This window comes from Octopus sinensis, linkage group LG11 (genome assembly GCF_006345805.1).
Source record: "Octopus sinensis linkage group LG11, ASM634580v1, whole genome shotgun sequence".
NCBI classification, from domain to species: Eukaryota; Metazoa; Mollusca; class Cephalopoda; order Octopoda; family Octopodidae; genus Octopus; species Octopus sinensis.
The window spans coordinates 20,821,793-20,835,098 of record NC_043007.1 but is presented as its reverse complement, the minus strand read 5'-3'; the positions used below and the strand labels follow the sequence as shown (position 1 = coordinate 20,835,098).

At 37.8% G+C, this 13,306-nt stretch overlaps 1 protein-coding gene across 1 annotated transcript in view; it reads left to right on the top strand.

Annotated features, from left to right (window-relative positions):
- Positions 1–2,085: 2,085 nt before the first annotated feature.
- LOC115217517 (probable methyltransferase TARBP1) overlaps positions 2,086–13,306 on the top strand; it is a 40,433-nt gene continuing 29,212 nt past the window's right edge. Inside the window, 8 exon segments of the mRNA XM_029787240.2 lie at positions 2,086–3,529; positions 5,782–5,848; positions 6,731–6,876; positions 7,612–7,664; positions 8,158–8,258; positions 9,029–9,164; positions 10,880–10,976; positions 12,385–12,583. Of these exon segments, the coding sequence (XP_029643100.2) occupies positions 2,411–3,529; positions 5,782–5,848; positions 6,731–6,876; positions 7,612–7,664; positions 8,158–8,258; positions 9,029–9,164; positions 10,880–10,976; positions 12,385–12,583 (1,918 nt within the window). The 5' untranslated portion in view covers positions 2,086–2,410.

Sequence of the window (13,306 nt, the reverse complement as noted above, 5' to 3'; positions counted from 1 at the left end):
TATGAAAATCCCTATTTTTTACGATTTTTTTTACTGCTGTGTCGCCATTTTTCAGTGTATTTCAACCAGAAAAATGTTCACTTAAAGAGAATAACAAGCTACATAATGCAAAAATTTTTACTTTTCAAAAATTCCAATTCTAAAGGGTCAAAACAAGCCTGAGCAACGCCGGGCGATACTGCTAGTATTCTATAAGAATGTATCAAGACACGGGGAAACATTACCTTGCTTGGAAACAGGTGAGGATTGATGACAGGAAGGGCATCTGTCCATAGAATATCTCCCCCAATGCACTCAATAAACTCCGTCCAATCCATGGCAACCATGGAAAAGTGAATGTTAAAATGATGAAGAGGATAATGATTCATACTATGTATTTTTTTACTTGTTTCAGTCATTTGACTGTGGCCATGCTGGAGCATCGCCTTTAGTTGAACAAATCGACCCCAGAACCTATTCTTTGTAAACCTAGTACTTATTCTATTGGTCTCTTTTCCTGAACTGCTAGGTTATGGGGACAAACACACACACATATATATAAACAACACTCTCGGAGTGGTTAGCGTTCGGAAGGTCATCCAGCTGTAGAAACTCTGCCAGATCAGATTGGAGTCTGGTACAGCCATCTGGTTCACCAGATCTCAGTCAAATCGTCCAACCCATGCTAGCATGGAAAGTGGACGTTAAACGACGACGATGATGATGATGATGATCTATATGACGGGCTTCTTTCAGTTTCCATCTAACAAATCCACTCACAAGGCTTTGGTCGGCCCAAGGCAATAATAGAAGACATTTGCTCAAGGTGCCACACAGTGGGACTGAACCCGGAACTAAGTAGTTCGGAAGCAAGCTACTTACCACACACCCACCCTGTGCCTGGGATTTTTTGAAGTTGTAAATATAAAGTATGGAAAAAACTTTAAGTACCTTTCAATGAAGAGCAGCAAAAGTTTTTTTTTATCCAGTTTAAGGTATAATGGGTATATTAGTTAGACTAAGGTATAATTGAAAAAAAGATAATTATTTTTAATTATATGTTACGTTTGTGGATGGGGATTTTAAGCATGTGAAGGACATCCTTGTTTTAACTTAGCTGAGGGGTAAATCCCAGGAACAAACTGTTCTACTGGTTTATCAGAAAACTAGGTTAATTGAAATTGAATGGACTCTGTGCCAAATTATATGGTGAAGTTAAGCTGGTGATTTAATGATACAGGTAAAAAAAAAAAGACATCAGAACGAGGTTTCCTGTCTTCAGCATAGATTAAGTAAGTTGACAAGCAGGACAATAAGGAAATGAGCTGAGATCCACTCTGAGAGAATGGAAAGCTTAGTTAAGTCTTGACAAGGCTTCCTATTGCATGTATATGCAGTGATTGGGTGTACATCCAATGTGTAGATAGAACTCAATGGCAGAGTCAAAATTAGATATGATTTTTGTATAGGGATTCAGAAATTATTAAAAATATTTATAAAATTAGGCGTAGGAGTGGCTGTGTGGTAAGTAGCTTGCTTACGAGCCACACACGACAAATAAAATACAAGGGAAAACGAACTCAAAGCATAAATATAAAAAAAAAATTATCAAGTGTTTATTTCGATCTACAGATCTTTCAACAATCTCTGATGTTCTGGCCATCTTTCGGTACAAGTACCATAACTGCCACGTGTGTTTGTTTACGTTTGAAGAAGATCGTCACCCTCCGTGAATTTTTTTATATATGGGGGGTTCGGGTTCGGATTAGGGTTAGGTGTAGGAGAAAAGGGTTTCTTTTTTCTTCAGAAATGTAAACAAACCCACGCGGGTTTCTAATTGGCAGTTATGGTACTTGTACTGTAAGATCGGCCCTTTTGGTTTTAAGTCTAGTTTCCTTTTTCCTATCGACACCTTTATATCGATGTACATTACTTCTTATAGTCAATGTATTTAATGGCAGTTACCTCCCTGCCATTAGTCGTCTGCTTAAAGTAAAACTAGGCGAGGCTTACTAACCAGCAGTGTCAATTCCCTGCCATTAGTCGTCTGCTTAAAGTAAAACTAGGCTACTAATCAACAGTGTCAATGCGGACCTTGCGTCAATTACAAAACAACTTAAACCAATTAGTGTTGTTGTTGCTAGAAAGACGGAAGTCTGTTTAATTCTGGTCTTCACGCTGAAGAGTTCCACCACATGGTTAGCAACGTGTGTCACATTCAAGGAACTCCTTCTTCACGATCACACGTGTTGCGAATTCTAATTTGTTTTTACCCTAACCAAGCTTCTGCTGAATGAAAAGAATTTACTGTCGTCATGATTATAAAGTATGAAAACTAATTACTAGTTTTCATTTATATATTTATTTTCAGAAAATATAGGCGTGTTTACAATATATTTTGTGTTGCGAATATTTGATAAAAATTAAAGCCATGGATATTCTGAATTCAGAAATAAACCTTTTTCAAGTGACTCTAAATATTGTGAACGATTCCGGTGATGCTATCGACCATTCTCTTGTTACAGATATCATTGTACAGCTCTTAACTCGGATATCGAAACGTGTATCTTCGAGCACCAGTATGGAGCAGCTGGTTCAAACCACACCTTCGCTCGATCGGATAATTAAAACATATCAAGACAACAACATTGGATGTGTTGTATCAAGTGATGCGATTAAACCTATTATAGGTGAAATCGTCACTGAATTCTATTCAAAACTTTTACAATTCCAACATAATTTACCTCTCGGTTTTAGTATACCTTACGAACAGCTGGCACCGCTCTGTGATGTTTTTATTCTATGTCTAGACTTGTGCCCCCATTCAATCCAAAATAACATCATTCATATGTTTAAGACGTCCATTTTGCATTATATCCACGAAAACCCGACTGCTTTTGGTAAATATCAAATTACATGTTCGTTTGTTGATGTTCGGATTGTTATCGAAACCTTAAAAAGAATTTTAAGGAAAGCCTCCGCCGTAAATTTTGAATTTCCAATCGTAGGAGAAATTGTCCAATGCCTGTACCCAGTATTTATTGAAGCTTTAAAAGTTTTTGATGAGACCTTAGTTGGTCAGATTAGCTGTACATTATTGAAAGATATGATACGATCTTGTGACGATTACTATCCACAAGCTGTGGCCCTTTGGGCAGTAATTACTGACATTTCGAAGGAGACTGAAACCTGTCCAGACGAAGTTTATAACTGCAAACCACTGACCATTCTATGTTCTCTAGCTGACTTTTGGTTTCCTGTTAAACAGAATATTCAAAGTGAACAATTTCTAGATCTCCGTCGCGACCCGCTCTTCTGGAATTTATTACAGCAGGGCTTTAGTCAAAGTAATTCGCTGGCGAGAAAACAGTCTATATATCTGTTAAAACGAATTGTCGATATATGCAATGAAACTCAGGAAAACTTGGAGTGTTCTCTTTCAGAAAGTCATCAAGTGCCATTATTTTGGTGGGACAAACAACATTCCCATCAACTAACAAAACTCTGGGACGATTTTATTATTCTGTTTGAAATATTCGAAGAAAAACAGGTATATATTTATTAATAAATTCCAGTTTATAATTTTTAAAGTTCTATTTTGGTTGGCAGGGCTACACTGATTTACTTTACTTCACTTGTGAATTTAAAACCTGAAATAGCATTTCCAGGAATTCCTTTTCCTGTCTTACTGTTTAATGAAGATATTATTAACACTATGTTAAAACATCAACAATATGGTACTACTTGAGAACAGTGGTCCCGGTGCGCGCACTCGCGCATCTGCGCAAGCTAGTCATGACTAGTCGATCCTTACTTTGTGTTTTTGAGTTTTATTTACTTTGTTTAACAAAAATTATTTACTTTGTGTAAAAAATGATTTATTTTGTGTTTTATTTACTTTGCTAGGTAGTCGTTGTAGGATCGACTAGTCACGACTAGCTAGCGCGGATGCGCGACTACGCCAGCGCGCGCACCGGGACCACTGTTCTCAAGTAGTACCCAACAATATTACACTAGTCTTAACAACATCAATGCTTTGAATTATCTGGTATCAAACAATTCTCGTTTCTTGACACCAACCAGATTAAGCTCTGTAATGATTATAACTACATTAAATATGCTATCAACACAACCAGTAAAGAAATTCAGTCTATGTAGTCGCCGAAGGCAGGGTGGTCATAAGACACCGGCAGAATACATTAACCAGTTACTTGTATGCAGTGTCATCTTAAGAGACAGGAACACCAGGCAGTTGCCTGTGGACTTCATGGGTTTAGGGACCCAGTTCTGATCTACGAAGGCTGTGGTTTTCTGTCAATAAATATATATGACAGGGCTCCATGGCATTAATTTGCTGTCAATAATTAAATACAAAAGGGCCCAGCGTAATTTGTCTAAGATCCCAATTCTGATAAATAAAGAAATATCAACATCAATGGAAATTGTAGCTGAGCTACCAGTGCCGATGGCACGTAAGAGAGCCGTTGCCAGCCTCGTCTGCCCCGTGCCGGCGGCATGTAAAAAGCACCATCCGATTGTGGCCGTTGCCAGCCTCGTCTGGCACCTGTGCAGGTGGCACGTAAAAAGCACCCACTACACTCACGGAGTGGTTGGCGTTAGGAAGGGCATCCAGCCGTAGAAACACTGCTAAATCAGACTGGGCCTGACACAGCCTTCTTGCTTCCCAGACCCTAGTTGAACCGTCCAACCCATGCCAGCATGGAAAACGGGCGTTAAACGATGATGATGATGATGATAGGACCCAGTGCATTGATTTGCACAGGGGGCATCAATGTTGAAATGACCCAATTCTGACCTATGTATGCTGTAACTTTCTGTCAGTAAATACTACAGGGCCCCAGTGTACTGATTTGCTCAGGAACCTTGTGGGCTTAGGGCCCCAATCCTGATCCATGCATGCTGTGGCTTGCCATCAGTAAATAAATACAAAAGGGCACAATGCATTGATTTGCCAAGGATGGGGTGGTGGTAGTGATAATGCTGCTAAGACAGCCCTGCTTTATGTTATGTATTTGCTCAAACAGAACTGGTGGGGCACTTATTAGTATTCAAAATCAATTTTAAAACAACCAACAAGTAAACGTTCATAAAGCGATTGTTGATTCAGTTAGTAAAATTTTACCAAATGCTGAAGTAATGGCTGAAAGTTTGAAAACCTATGACATATTTTTCAATATACTGCTGAAAAGTTAATTGAACAAACGGTCCTGATGGAGGGTTCTGATAAGCTATATCTGCCGTTCCCTTTGTGCTATAGTTTGAACTGTGCTTATTGTATTCATTCACTAAGTATTACAACAGTAAGGAATGGTATTTTGTTTGTTCCTTCTCAAACCATGCCTGCCTCATAAGGGCCAGTTTCCTTGGCATATAGGTTCCCCTATATGGACGGGTCGTCGGTCCGTCGCAGATGAGCTGCACAATGCAGGAGGAAAGAGTGAGAGAAAATTATGGCGAAAGAGTCAGCAGAAGTTCACCATTACCTTCTGCTGGAGCTGCATGGAGCTTAGGTGTTTCGCTCATAAACACACACATGGCCCGGTCTGAGATTCGAACCCTCGATCCCTCGACCGCGAGTCCGCTGTTCTGACCACTAGGCCATGTGCCTCCTAAGGAATGGTATATAACTATGAAATATGCTTTTTGATATTCCCACAAATTAAACTTGAAAAATTAAATAAATTACTTTTCTTTTGTGCAGTTTATATATGTATTTATGTGTGAGAGAGAGAGCGGGAGATAATCTTTTTGATTTGATATACTGATTACAATTTGTTTTAGGTACATATCATAAAGCCGCTTCTTCCCCGTTTCTCAAATCTTGTGGAAGCCACTACAGACAATGGAGGTATGTAGCTTGTTGATGTATGCTATGCTGTGTTGATTCTGTTTCATGGGCAAAGACAAGTTTAGTACTTATAACTAGGGAATTCTTTTTTCTTCTCTTACATAAACACACGATCAGATTCCTTTCTTCTTGACGCCCATTCCATTTCTCACTTCTTAGGGAGACTGCTTCCGAACATGCATTTCTGAGAAAGAGAGATTGGCTAAAATGCAGAATATAAGAAATTTAAGTGTTTTACATAGGAAGGGCATCCAGCTGTAGAAACACTGCCAGATCAGACTGGAGTCTGGTGCAGCCTCCTCGCTTCCCAGACCCCGGTCTTAGGCTCCTTTAGATATACTGAAGTGATTTTAAAAAAATAAACTCTTACAGTTTGTATACCTCAGAATTATAAATTTCTTTTTCCTGAAGAGCAAGGTTCAATTTCCCAGTTTTCTACTTTTGGCAATAATTACATGTTATAACACAGAGAGGACAAACAAGGAGAGACAAAGGTATTAAGTCGATTACATCCACCCCAGTGCGTAACTGGTACTTAATTTATCGACCCCGAAAGGATGAAAGGCAAAGTCAACCTCGGCAGAATTTGAACTCAGAGCGTAACGACAGACGAAATACCACTAAGCATTTCGCCCGGTGTACTAACGATTCTGCCAGCTCGCCGCCTTACACACACAAATATATATCCATGACATCTGTCTCTCTTCTGGGCATCTCTATTAGCTCTCACTTCTTTACACCTTACACTAATCACTTTTCACTAAATGTAAAGAAGACATGCAATTTAATTGTCAATTGTGAAATTGTTTTATTCTGTTTTGTCCTTTCTTATTGTTTCCTTGCTTTGTGACTAATATATTTTGTAATGTTTTACAATGGTAGGTTTTCTTCTGCATTCTTCCTGGCTTCTGGTTCTAATATCCCGTTGTCTCCTTCACGAAAACATTTTCCTTATCAAATGGGCAGTCAATGTTGCTCTAGATTTCAACCTAGTCACGTGTCCTTTCATTTGGCAAGATCAAGAATCAGTGAGTTATAACTTCAATAACAATATTTTTGTTCTAATTTTGCATGCTTTATCATTCTACAGAATTTGTGTAATTGTATTTACAAATTCACTTTAAAATAAGAAAATGGAAAAAAGTTTACATACAGATGTTTCTATCTAAAGACATTCAAATTATACATAGAAATTCCTACCTACAGCTGTTTCCATACACAGTTCTTTAATTTCAGAAATAAAATTCCATATATAGGCGTAGGAGTGGCTGTGTGGTAAGTAGCTTGCTTACGAACCACATGGTTCCAGGTTCAGTTCCACTGCGTGGCATCTTGGGCAAGTGTCTTCTATTATAGCCTTGGGCCGACCAAAGCCATGTGAGTGGATTTGGTAGATGGAAACTGAAAGAAGCTCATCATATATATGTATGTGTCATTATTTCTGTGTTTATCCCCCATCACTGCTTGGCAACCGGTGTTGGTGTGGTTACATCCCAATAACTTTGCAGTTTGACAAAAGAGACCGATAGAATAAGTACCAGGCTATGAAAACAAATAAATATTTGGATCAATTCGTTCAACTAAAAATTAATCAAAGTGGTGCTCCAGCATTGCCACGGTCTAAAGGGGAAACAAGTAAAAAAACAAAATAAAAGATAAATCTTTAATTCTTCATAATGCAGAGTTTCATTTCAAAACTAAACCCTGAGTCACTGTAAATATTTTATTATTATTCAGAATATATAATTCTTTTTTTATTGCAGTACTTCTCTGGAAAATTTCTGGGTTCTTTGAAGGAAATTAAATTGTATGGACGGTATGTATCATCATCATCATCATCATCATCAACAATAACATTTAATGTCTGTTTGCCATTGTGACATGAGTACCGTAAATCCTCAAGTATAATCCGCAGTTTTTCTCCCAAAATTTAAAGGTCAAAATCCCTAGTGCGTACTATATGTGAGGTTAAAGATTAAAAAAAATATTTTCTAAGCAATGTCCGAGTCTCTATTTGCTGTCTGGCAATGTTTATTCAAACGCAAATTCAAAAGAAGTTAGCAAGTTTTCCCATCAAACAGTCTGGACAAAGGTTCTAGAAGGATGGCTAACAGCTATAAAAAGACTGACAAATTTAACCTAACCTGAGAGCTATTTAGTCGTCTAGGAGAATCTATGTTTGTCTCAACAAGTTGCTTTCTCTCTGAACCAGGAACCGTGTTGTTGGTAAGCAAGCTACTTACCACACAGCCACTCCTACGCCTAGTTATATATTATTCTGCTAATTCTTGTTATTTTTATTACTTCAGGGAACCAGACACTAATTTTGGCTCCTGCCCTAAGATTGGAGATAGTTTGTCACATTTTTTCATATCATGCTGGGAGGCTTTAGAAACAAAAGAAAGAAAAGGTAAGTTCACGAAACAGATGGTAAGACATATAGACAAGACATTCATTCAAAATTTTGCTGTCAACAATATTGCTGAAATGTTATTGACTTGGTAAATTATTAATACATGGAAAATAATTAATAATCAATTACATTATTGTTTACTTTTATATTGCTTTAATTTTTGTTTTTTGTATCGGGGCAAAATTTTTGTTTTATTGGTTTGAATCAGTGGTTCCCATACTTTCTTTTCTCTGGGCTGCATTTTTGGAATGAAAATTTGCATACGCCTGACTCCAGAGAGAGGATTAAAGGGAGATAACCGCGGATTCGAAGTGAGAACATTATCATTGACTAGCAGTTTTGCCCGGCGTTGCTCAGGCTTGTTTCAACCCTTTAGAATTGGAATTTTTGAAAAGTAAAAAATTTGCATTATGTAGCTTGTTATTCTCTTTAAGGGAACATTTTTCTGGTTGAAATACACCGAAAAATGGCGACACAGCAGTCCAAAAATTGTAAAAAAATAGGGATTTTCATAGAAAAAAAAGCACCTTTTTGATGTAAATAATTTTTGGTGTTAACATGGTCCAATTTGAATTTTTTCTTCTACGGAAGGAAGAGCAAGCCTTCTTCTATCATACTCTCAAGCAAAAGAGAGTAAGAGTATTAAAATGATGTGATCATGTGAAAACAGACGAAAGCTGATGCTTGACGATTGCAAATACAAATATTTCCAACCTAAGAAAAAATTGCATTTCATATGTTCTCAATTGTCTTTCTTTTTTTTTTAGCCAACTTCTTCTGTAAAGTCTTGGAAACCATGAATTCACAAAGCTGGAGTCCTATCCCACTTATATTTCTTTCTAGAGCACTAACAAAGCTACCTCAGTCTCCTTTATTGGATAAATCTGCCATTGTAAACATACGGTAAATTATCTTTTATGTGTATCCTTTATTTTACATGTACCTTTCGTTATCCTTATTAACTTCACCTTTTCTTTCATTGCGTATCTTTTTTTTTTTGCTTGTTTTTATTCTCATGTTGAAATGTTGGATATAAAACTAGATTGACCACCAACCGATCATGGCCGTTTCCAACCTCCCCTGGCACGTAAAAAGCATCATCGTACGTGGTCGATGCTAGTGCTGCCTTGACTGGCTTACGTTCCGGTGGCACATAAAAAGCACCAACCGATCGTGGCCGTTGCCATCCTCCCCTGGCACCTGAGCCAGTGGCACGTAAAAAGCATCCACTACATTCACGGAGTGATTGGCGTTAGGAAGGGCATCCAGCTGTAGGAACACTGCCAGGTCCCTGAATAAGGGTTGTTTAAGGATGTTGAATGAAGCACCCATGTTTCCAGAGGTGAATTATTCAAACCCTCAAAGAATCCCTCTCAACACATGGCTATGATGCTCTCCCACTACTTCTGCTCATGATCAGAGATGCACATATTGTCAGCTACTAAGGGACATGTTCAACTGGTTATGGTCAAACAATTGACAAGCAAATCTGTGGTATTGAGTAGAATATTTGCTGTAGCCCATCTTTTATACCAAAACAATTCTTCTTCTTCTTCTTCTTCTTCTTCTTCTTCTTCTTCTTCTTTTCCTCCTCCTCCTCCTTCGAAGTGGTTGGCATTTGGAAGAGCATCCAACTGCAGAAATCATGCCAAAGTGACACTACAGCTTGGCACAGCTCTCTGGGTTGCCAGCTCCTGTGAAACTGTCCAACCTATGCCTACATGGGAGACGGATGTTAAATGATGATGATAATGATTAATATGTACATATATAAAGGTATGTCTTTGATGGAAACTGAACTGAATCAAAAGCTTCCCAATCAAAATATAATTCAGATGAGGTAGGCTACAGCTGGATGCCCTTCCTGAGCACTGGTGCTGGTCTCCACATAAAAAGCACCCAGTACACTCTGTAAAATGATTGACATTAGAAACTTATCTAACCATGGGAAATATTTTTCACGCTGAGAGTTGCTGAAGCATGGAACAAACTGCCAGCATCAGTTGTAAGTTGTCGGAGCACTGCATCCTTCAAAACTTCCATGCTTCCTGAGATTCGCCAACACTACACCTGATTTTCTCCTCTCCATACACACCCAAGCATGTATCTGACTCATACACTGTTCACTTCCCAGACATTTGTACATTACTGCATATGCTTTACACGCACTACAAGTTGTGGTGCACCTGAGCACTGTATACAATAATTTCATTATTATTATTATTCAGTAGTATATTTTTTATAGTGTGCTTTCACTTCACTACCGAGCACAGCTCTGTGTGCCTTGGGTATGTGCTGTGATTTGTTGTGATGCTCTGATGGTTATTGTATGGAAAGTGTTCTGTGTAGGATGTGTGCAGTGCCTAGTAGTGCAATTTTCTGTATGTTATATGTGTTTGTAAGTCCTGGTGTTTTTGTTATTATTATTATTATTATTATTATTATTATTATTATATTAAACTTGCATGGAAACAGGTAAGGATTAGCAATAGAAATTCTGTCCGACCCCTGCAAGCATGGAAAAGTGGATTTTAAAATAATTATGGTGATTCCATGATTTCTTACGAAAATAATCTTTGTTTTTTTTTTTTTCATTTCTTTCCCAATATTTACATCAGTGAGATAGTTGTGACGTGCCAAAGAACTGTTGAGACTTACATACGAGGGGCCACTCAGTGTTTTCTGGCGGAAGCCCTTATCAATCTGTTGGACTTTGTAAGTTTTCTTCTACACTGGAAAAGCAAAAATGTTTTGATTAATATTTTTAGATCTTGTTTAAAATCTCGAGTCACTACTAACAGAAATTGTTTTTTTTTAGTTTTTGCTTGCTTTTAGTGTTTTTAGTAACTAGCACTATGACCCAGCGTTGCCAGGTCATAGTGCTAGTGCATTCATATACAGCTGCGTGCGTGCGCACATACACGCGAGTACTGTCCAAATCTCCGAGCAATCACATACAGCTAGCTGGCATTCAATTGGCGTATCAAGTTTCAGGCATTTTGATTGGATTTTGGATAGAAAATTCACAAAAAAGTCACTTCTATTGATTTTTTATTGGCTTTGCGGGGTGACTGGGGAAATGTAAAGATGTGCACGACCACCCTTGGACGGTTTTGAATGACCATAGAAAGTGCGAGCACTGTAACTGAAAAATTGTGGATTTGTATAAAGGACACACAGGCAGACATTTTGCTGTTTATATATATAGAGATATCTAAGTTATATGTAATTTCCATTGAAGAGCTGCTTTAAAAATAACAAAATAGGAAATTCAAGCTAAATATACAGAGAAAAAATTTCTTTACCGTCAGGATGAATGGTTAAAATGAAAGCAACACTCTGTAGTCATTGTTTTTATTGCCTTAATATTTTGATGAAGATCATGCTCATTACTCTTTTACTTGTTTCAATCATTTGACTGTGGCCATGCTGGAGCACCACCTTTAGTCGAGCAAATCCACCCCATGACTTATTCTTTGTAAGCCTAGTGCTTATTCTATCAGTTTCTTTTGCCAAACCGCTAAGTTACGCGGACGTAAACACACCGGCATCGATTGTCAAGCAATGTTGGGGGACAAACACAGACACACAAACATATACACACATACACACATATATATATATATATATATATATATATATATATATATGTATATATGTATATATATATACGACGGGCTTCTTTCAGTTTCCGTCTACCAAATCCACTCACAAGGCTTTGGTCAACCCGAGGCTATAGTAGAAGACACTTGCCCAAGGTGCCACGCAGTGGGACTGAACCCAGAACCATGTGGTTGGTAAGCAATCTACTTACCACACAGCCACTCCTACACCATATTCAATTTTTTTTTTAGCTAGAAATTTAGTCTTTTGATTAATAAGCAAGAAATTAATATAGTTTAATGGCTATGACCGATTCCCTATCTTAGTGGTAGTTTTCCATGCTATTTAGTAATTTGTTTTCAAGATCACTATGTAACTAATTAGTAATTATTTAACTAGTGTTGGCTTGGAAAAGGAATGTGTAAAGAGAAAGCTAACAATAGACAAATAACAATGTAGAAATATAAATAGCTGCATTGTTGATTGATTTTTTTCCTTGTATTGATCTTTTTGTAATCAGACATTAGTGACACCTTCAGAGTGGGCCTACGGCGTTTCTGTTTTTTACCGAGACGAAAGCCTACAACGCAACAATTCTCTTTGGAAATGCTATGTCAGATGGCTTCAAAATAACATCACAACTGATGCTTATGGAACTTGGGCAACGAAACCATTTCTCCAAGCTTTGCACGATGCGTTTCTGAATTACCTGAAAGACGGTAAGTTATTTTAGCTTCTCTATCATTTATTAATACATTTTTTCTTTTGTGCCCTTTTCAAGCCTGTCTCCTCCATGTGAGCAGGGTAGTGCCTTTTTCACATACTGTACAACATGTTTGGAGGGCCCAACTTTGTAGACAGGTTGCCTTCATATGGCAACTGAAGTGGGAATTTGTATGTATACTTGTCAACCATGTTTTATGTATAAATAAATATTTTATATTCTGCTAATTTATATATACTATGAATCATTTGATATTTAATATAATATTATATAATTTGTATACAATACTAAAATAATATTATAATTGCCTTATATTAACATAAATAACAAAATCTCTCGTGGAAGTGTCATCCAACCAAAGTACAAATATATGGGAAATTACCACCTGTATCATCTCTTGTGAAAGATGGAAGAGTCCAGTTTGCTGGACATTGTTGTAGAGCTGAAAACGAGGTCATTTCTACTCTTCTCCTCTGGAAGCTATCTGCTCGCGATACCAGAGGGTGCACACTCTCCTACCCTGATGTAATCTCCAGGGATGCAGGCATCCAGCAACAGGACCTCCGTAATGCTATGATGGACCGTGAGGTCTGGACTAACATAGTAAATTCCATTGTCTCGACCACGGTCGAACAATGAGTGAAATGAAAATAGGTTTCAAATCTTGGCACAAGGCCTGCAAGTTAAGCGGGAGGGGGTAAGTTGATTACGTCCACCT